At 39.1% G+C, this 7,981-nt stretch overlaps 1 protein-coding gene and 1 long non-coding RNA gene across 4 annotated transcripts; one reads left to right on the forward strand and one right to left on the reverse strand.

Moving 5' to 3' along the window:
• Nucleotides 1–794: 794 nt before the first annotated feature.
• LOC139142368 (potassium channel subfamily K member 18-like) lies at nucleotides 795–5,820 on the reverse strand. Of its 3 annotated transcripts, none has more exons than XM_070712289.1 (2): nucleotides 5,681–5,808; nucleotides 795–2,613 (listed from the first exon to the last, which is right to left on the reverse strand). In XM_070712289.1, exon 2 carries the CDS (start codon nucleotides 2,450–2,452, stop codon nucleotides 1,520–1,522), a length of 933 nt encoding a protein of 310 aa, XP_070568390.1. In that variant the 5' UTR covers nucleotides 2,453–2,613; nucleotides 5,681–5,808; the 3' UTR covers nucleotides 795–1,519. The 3 variants fall into 3 exon arrangements, 2 of the variants coding, with proteins under 2 accessions (XP_070568390.1, XP_070568389.1); XM_070712288.1 differs by lacking the exon at nucleotides 5,681–5,808 and adding an exon at nucleotides 4,121–4,177; XR_011554372.1 differs by lacking the exon at nucleotides 795–2,613 and adding an exon at nucleotides 4,186–4,433 and having other exon boundaries at nucleotides 5,681–5,820.
• LOC139142369 (uncharacterized) lies at nucleotides 5,550–7,040 on the forward strand. The gene is made up of 2 exons (XR_011554373.1): nucleotides 5,550–6,453; nucleotides 6,817–7,040. It is a non-coding gene; the product is annotated as an uncharacterized lncRNA (long non-coding RNA).
• Nucleotides 7,041–7,981: the final 941 nt, after the last annotated feature.

Here is a 7,981-nt window from a genome sequence, read left to right on the forward strand (position 1 = left end):
GGAGAAGAGAAATCACGTGGCACGTGATTTCATTGTATTCACATTTTTTGTCAATCCACATATCCGCCCTGAATTGAGATCTGAAATTGAGCTCACTTTACTTTTCTCTTCGGGACATTTCCAAACCAGCTAGCCGTATCCTCTATGCAAGAAGACAGGCCTCGACGTAAATTGAACAGACTCCGTTTTGATGTACTTTCACCCGCGTTATGAACAAATGATTTACAGATATTTTATCGATGTTTTTCACAACAGAGCAGTTGCGGTCTTGAATGACGAAATCACCCCCACCCTCCCAGTGGCACCCTCCCCGTGGCCGACATAGGGCCTCCAGTGTCACTGGGCCAGCATTTCAGAAACTCAGAACTTTATAACTTTCACCAGCACAGTTTATCCAAACCTATCCTTATCTATGGGGATTGTGGGCCACTTTATTGGAAATTTTGGATAAACAGGTTAAACCGGCACGCAAATAAAAACAAAACATCACCTTGTAAGCCACAACTTTAATTGTATTTTACTGTAGGCCTATTGCTATGAAAGCCTATCAGTAACAGACAACTACATTCACTGTTATAATAAATCTCCCAAAAAATAAATCCCTTACAACATAGATAGTTATCTGATACTTAACAAAATATACCAAAATATCCCTGAGCACAGAAAATTACCTTGGTTACATCAAATACTTTTAAACTAAAATATTATAACTAAAATACCGGCAAAATATATGTATATATATATATATATATATATATATATATATAATATATATATATATATATATAATACTGCTATTTGATATTACTTTAAAAGCGTCCGCTACACCCCGTGTTAACTCTGTAGGGGATTTGAATTTTTCGATTTTCACAAAACAAGGCAGAGAAAGTTCCATTCACTTTAGCTTCATAGACTTCACGACAACAGCAGAACAGGAACGTATTGTAAATATCTGAGAATAAAAAACCCCCCCCCCCCGGGGGGATTCAGGACTTGAATTCTACTCTCTAATTACAATACTTCTTCAAATTGTAGTTTTCATATTCCGTTATTTCACAATATGACTCCGTATGGCAACCACGCTGGAATGAATGACACTGCACTTTTACTTTTTACTTTTGCAAGATGACAAAATATGATTTGATTTTCAAGTAAGCCTGTGAAAATTTTAGTTACCCCCGTCATCAGCTTTAAAATGGAGCCCCTAAAAGTGGTAGACAGAACAAGTATATATTAAAAAGTTTAAGCGTGCAAATACCCCCGAGGCGCATTGTATCTTAAATGGAGGAACGCTGAATTTTCTGCGACATGGTCAAAATTGCTGACCGGGGTCAATTGCTGATCGGGGTCTAAAGTTGTGCAATGGTCAAAACCAGGGCTCAAAAATTTTATACCGTATCACAACTGAATTTTCCATTGTCAAAAGTCCACTAGAGGTGCAAAAAAGGCGGGGGCAAAGTCGCGGTAGATACGGTACACCCCTTCTTTTTGCTGTGACCCCCCCCTCCTAAAATTCTTCCTAGCCAGTCTCCCCTGTCTCTCTGTCACTACGATTGTCCACTTTCGACTTCAAAGTCGCCGTTTTCTTAATAGCCGTAGCAATTTTACCCGACAGCAGCTTCCTTCCAACGCAGGATATTTTGTTCTGTGACAAGTTCAGGCAGGCGCTCATGAGAACCAGTCCGACCAATATATAGCTGCAAAGAACGATGACGTTTAGTCTGGGCGAGTCACCGGACCCGTAAATGGGTATGAGATCGCCAAAACCTATCGTCGTGAACGTGATCACCGAGAAGTAGACAGAGTCCAGATAGGACCAACTCTCTTCCCACACAAAGATGGCCGAGCCACCGAGAATGTAGGCAACAACTATAAACAAGAGGAACACCAACGAAACCTCTCGCTGTTGTTTCATGGCATTCTTACACGACTTCTTGACCCTGCGAGTTGAATCCGACTGACTTGGTTTCGGTTTCATGTCTGGGCACTCGTTATTGGTCCGCGGATGATCGATCTTGCAATACCCAGATTTTATTGGAGAAGCGGTGGTTTGGGTCCCATCGTTTCCACCAACTGGAACTCGTCTTTCATCGACAGTTTGGGTGCCTTTTGATAGCATGAGATCTCCAACGTCGGGAGATGATACCAGCGTGGCGCCTGATTGGCACCAAGTTTCGGTGACATCCTGACAGTTTCTCGAAGTTGAGGTCCCGTTATGTCCGAGATTCTCGATCGGATACGGCGTCCACCTTCGAAGATTTCTAGCTTCAGCCGCAGCGTCTTTGTCACTCTCAATTTTCGGGTCCACCAGACCAAAATCAGCGCTGGCAATTGAACGCAGGATGAACCACTCAGTGGTATTGTTCATCCAAAGGTCGATTTGGGGTGCTCGATTTTTACGCCAACACCGTTTTGCGGTACACCTGGCTCTGCGCAGTCTCAAGGAAACCATCTTGCAAAGATGACAGAAATATTTGTGGGAAGCTTGCAGTGGCACGGCAAGCAACAGCCCAGTCTTGGCCAGGAAGACTAAAAACAGCGGTATTCCGAAGAGAGAATAGAAGATGCACGCAATCTTCCCCGTTTCTGTCACCGGAACCACGTGACCATATCCTGGCGACGAAAAAAAATAAGTCACAGGTAATATTCACTCATGACAGTCTGTAATGTGTCTGTTCGAACCCCTCTGAAGACGTGGAAAGGCAAGGAAAGGGAAATTCGCGCGAGTACCCTATGCCAAGGACGGGGCGGGCGGGCGTACAGCACATAATCCAAGTCCGTAGAGTTGAAGACAAGGGATGTGATATTTTCCTCCACTGAAAAGGAACTTTTTAAAGGTGCACTAGCCAAAACTTATAACACTTTCATTGTTACTGTTTTTTAAACAACTACATTTACTCAGTCTTCTCCAGAACGACAGTGGATTAAAATCAAAAGTTTTAACCTTTTGCGATGTATGTTGTTGTAAAGTTGTTGACAAAAGAAATTTCAGTCCGGACTAAAATTCCGTCGTCAACAGAGAGAGAGAGAGAGAGAGAGAGAGAGAGAGAGAGAGAGAGAGAGAGAGAGAGAGAGAGAGAGAGAGAAATTAGACAAGAAGCACATTGACATGGGTTTTATAATAGAGTAAGAAACAGCATTTACATAAATACTAGACAATTCATAAAAGAATGGAGCTTTAAAATTTCGTAAAGAAGTAAAGATATCCAATTTTAAAACTTTCCTCATTCAGGTTATCTCATATGAAGATCTTCCATCTTACATCTACCCCCCTTGATAAACGAAGTCAAAACACAAATATGCCCGACCTGTCGACGATGGTGCTTTGTCACATACTTGCGTATAGAAATGACGCAACAGTTTGCCAACCTGCATACAAGAAATTGCACCTCTTAAGGTGGGATTGCGCCTCGAAGATAGATATTTGGGCTTTCAAACTTTATCAATTCTATTCTGATCGACCACTTGTGGGGATTCATTTTAGAGCTCTTGGTGAAAGAAAACTTTTCACCGTCTTAGTTTTTCGAAAATCGAAAATTTTATTTTTCTTTATAGAGTCAACACAGGGACGACGGCCATTTTGAATTTAGATATTGGTAAATGTCATGTAATTTGTCTCTAGTATCAAAATTTGCACCGTGACCCCCGATTTTTATTCTTGATTTTGAAAGAGAATGGTTGAAATATACCTTGAGGAAAGTTTGAGCAAAAGTTTAAGTCTTTCACTTTCGAGGCGCATACTACCTTAAATCCCCACTAGCTGTATCGTGCAGTATCTTTTTCGATAAGATGGTTTGAAATCAATAGAAAACTCAGGTAAAAATGCTGACCGAAGCGTGACTACGGAATGTTTGTCAAACGTTACATTGGCGATGAACGTACAAGTTAGATTTTCACAGCTACAAACATGTTGACTTGCAAGTCATGTGGCTGCCGCGAGTGAGTGCACGTGACAAAACTGCGAATAACGGACCGACATTTTCAAAGAAAATGTAGCTTAATAACGGATATCGAAAACATCTCTCCCAAGGTTGGATGGTATTTTTGATAAGGCAAAAAAACAGAATGCAAAAAGATACAGCAATTGGGGCTTATACATTATTAGCGTTTGTTACGTTACCTATGGTGCTGATCACGGTCAGGCAGAAGACGATTGATGACGTCATATCCCATTTGTACTTAGGGACCGAGCACAATTAACGGCGGGGGGGGGCGGAAGAGAAAATGGGGGGGCCACGAAAAAAAATGAGTGTTCTTGGGGTGGGCCATGAAAATTCCAAGGAAGGTAAGGGGTGGGCCACCAAAATTTTTTACACCATGACAGACAGAGAATATTTTTCAGCATTTTTGTTCCTTGTTGAAGTTGGAGTTCCTTGTTAAACTTCTTGTAGCGTGATGAAATACCAAGTCTTGAACCTCACAATGCAGTTGTTCTGTGTAAAATCAGCAATATTATGATTAAAATAGCACAACACAATATTGACAAGTATATTCCCTTACAAAACTGAACTGCCTATTAGCCAGTCCACATAACTGTGTGGAACAGGTGGCATGGCTATTTGAGGGAAAATAGGCAGTCCATAGCAGCCCAACCTGCCACATGCCAGTATTGGAAATACGACATGTTAAAATTTGAACATTCATCACAAGCTATGCATGTGAAATCAGGCTCAGCCATGTGAAGTAACCATTCATTAGCAGTCCTATTGAATTCATGACAGAAGGGAAGATTGTCAATGGATTGAATGGTAGCTTACACATGTGGCAGTAAAAATTTAGACATGCATTAATAAACTCCAAGGACTGACTTGTTTGTCAATTCTCATGTTTTCATATCCCTATTGTCTATTTAATTTAAATAAATTAGGCAGCACTCATGTGTAGAGTTGTTTTTACTTGAGTTAAGTTTTTCAGGTGAAATTACTCATGTTTGCACAATAGAAATGTCACATGGGTCACATGCACTGGTTACCAGTTAAATTGTTCTCAGACTTAAATATTTAGTGGATACAGAAGCAACGGTTTGCCATTTTAAAGTGACAGTGTAAAGCTGTAAGTTTTTGATTTTGTTAATATTTTTGTTATGTATTACTTTATTGGTTCACAAATTTAAGTTGAATTAGCTCGTTGATATTATCAATACAACCAACATACACTTTGTGTGCATGTATATTATAAAAGTCCACGTGTTATTGTGTTCAATTAAAGTTTAGTCCAGACCAAAATGTGTTTACCAACAATAACAATGCTGACTTTACATAATACAGGTTGTGAACACTGGACATTTGAACGTGTTTTAGAAAATAGAATAACATTTGCAATACTGGCTAACATGATTTTGAAAAGAGAGAAAAACCTGTAGTCGATGTACGAAGAACAAAATTTCTGCCAAAATTATGAAGTTACAGACTATCCCTTAAATATAGTTAGAATTAATTTAATTCATCTCCATTCAAAAAAAGAGACCAGGATTTTCAGCATAAACCAATGAATATGACAAGAGGGGAGTAATGCAGATGGCTGCGAACGTCTGTGAGTAGTAAATTAAATTAGATAAATCAGCACAGATCAAATTTTAAACATCGTTTATTTTTATTTTCAAAATGTGAAATAATTAACACATGTTCACCGCTAAATATTCAATATGATCGGAACCTGCATTCTATTGAAAGGTACTCACATGGTTGGATCTGTCAATAAATTTTGTCAGATCATCACACAACGACGAACACACTTGCGACGGTTCTGCATCTGCCATTGTAAAACTTTCGCGATCACAACTTACATAAAACTTAATGGAAACGCAGTACAGGTACTGTTCATCCCCAAACCGTTCAAAAATCGAGCCGGATCGACTAACGGTTCTGACGATGTATGATGTCGTGACTTTGGAAAGAGTTGCGTTTCCGAGAGTGGACGGCACGCAACAGGGTATGAACGTAAGGGTCCCGTAAATGAGTATGCTGGAATTTAACAAGGCTGATCAGTATTGCAACGGGGTTCACTTAGTGTGCTGGCTTAGTGTGCTGGACTTCCGTATTTTAACTGATCTCTTCATATAAAGTCATTTTTTGCTTATTAGAAAAATCTAAAAGAACAGTTTACGCGTACTTGAAATGTCAAAATTTTGCGACGGTCACGACCCTTGACCTTTCGAATTTGACCAATGCTTTGTGTTCCCACGCGATCGTTATCGGACACATTATGCGTTGCATCTCTCAAATGAGATAACGCATAGTTTTTTCAAGTATTAACGGCTGTTCAAATCTCCAGCTGAATCTTACGAATTATGGCTGATTTCTCAGTCATTTCTTCCCCAGTGACGACACATTTTAGTCAAAACAGCAAGTGAGTTAGGTCTATGTATGTTTCGGTGGACATTTCCCCGCGACATTGTTGGATGCAGTGACCGAGATAGCAAGTCGCCGTGGACGATAATTTTCCATTGATCCGGTAAGTATTTGAAATGCATATTTATAAAGGGCAATTACGAAATTAGTATGCCTTATAGAGAGGCTTTTCTCTGCACATCGATGTTTCCCTGGGAAGCTTGGCTTTGTATATGGCCCGACATTTTTAACCTGAGCTTGAGGGCCAGTGGCAACAACTAGTCAAGTCAATACAACTTACACAAGCCCAATACATTTCTAGATATGTTACACTTTTAATGTGTTAATTTTGCACTCGCAAAGATGCATGTAAAAAATTCCTCTATGTGTATGTAACAAATCACACACATGTTCTGAAACTGTATTGTAAATTTGTTGTCTTAATAAATGTTGCTAAGTTCATTCTCTTCTTTCTGTTTCATTTCAGTGTGCATATCAGCCAAGGCCCAAGAGAATTCGGCAAGAATAATCATGACCTACCTAAAGAAGTCTTCAATATCAAATTTCAAAACAAAATAGGACATGAAAGACGAGACTTGGCCAGAGCTAAATGAACTCTTTTAAAAACTAATCTTTGACTAAATCACTTTTCACTGTGTCTATGAAATTTGTTGAAGCCAAAAATTTATTAAATTGGTCATCAGACTTACAGATATAGGCCTATTTTGTGCTTTTTATTTTGAACGTTTGGAAAGGTGAGTCTGCTTGTGTTTGCTGTGATCAGGTGAGTCTGAGTTGCTTTTAACTCTGTTTGGCCTGTCTTAGTTTTAGGCCAAATATGGTTAAATTACATCTCTAACCAATTGTATCATATAATACATGTACACTAAAAGAGCCTGTGTAAAAAGTACTTGATTTCACTGGAATTTGATTTCACTTATTTGATATTTGCTTACACCTTCACTACGGCCCAAAGGCGCCCCATTTTGTACGGTATTAGCGTCCCGATTTTTCGCCACACATGCGTGGAGTGCGCGTTCACAGAGTAAATTTCACCTCCCGCGTCATGTTGAAAATTTCGCCGTATTTCCTTGCTGCACAGCTAAATATTAATGAAAGAGTAACAGGTCCTATTTCCCGTATATGCTGCCCTTACAATTACAATATTTTGGGAAGAATTTCATATGGGAATTCCAAAAATACGTAAGCGATAACAGCCATATGCAAAATTAAGTAAAAACACCGTCAACAGCAAAACGATCTTCAACTCGTTATTTCATAAAAATAAGAGGGAAACTCAAAAAAATAAAACCATAGAGTTTTAGTCACCCTTCATGATATCTGTCATACCAAATATTATAAAAAATAACAGCGAAATGAAAAAGTTAAACCAACGGTTTTTTTCAGATGTATTTTCCATTTTACGATGTCCCTAATCAGCTCGATTTCCCATAGAAAACAATGGCGTTTAATGTATTGAACAGACCGTACAACTCTCGCTCGTTCAAATTTCTCAATTCTGAACCAATGATAGTGAAAAACGGCACAGTGTTTCTTTGATTTATATACAAAATTCCTGTCGTTTTAGTTTTTTGAATTTCTCCACGAAACATGTTTTAGTTGCATTTTATTTTTTCGATCGCTGAATTTTT

The sequence above is a fragment of the Ptychodera flava genome, chromosome 10 (assembly GCF_041260155.1).
Source record: "Ptychodera flava strain L36383 chromosome 10, AS_Pfla_20210202, whole genome shotgun sequence".
In the NCBI taxonomy this organism is placed as follows: Eukaryota; Metazoa; Hemichordata; class Enteropneusta; family Ptychoderidae; genus Ptychodera; species Ptychodera flava.

Excerpts from the sequence above, each read along its gene's own strand:
- LOC139142368 (XM_070712288.1), bottom strand. The coding sequence starts at position 4,166 with ATGACGTCATCAATCGTCTTCTGCCTGACCGTGATCAGCACCATAG. Across the intron at positions 2,614-4,120 it reads GACCGTGATCAGCACCATAG|GATATGGTCACGTGGTTCCG; the intron begins GTAACGTAACAA and ends TTTCGTCGCCAG.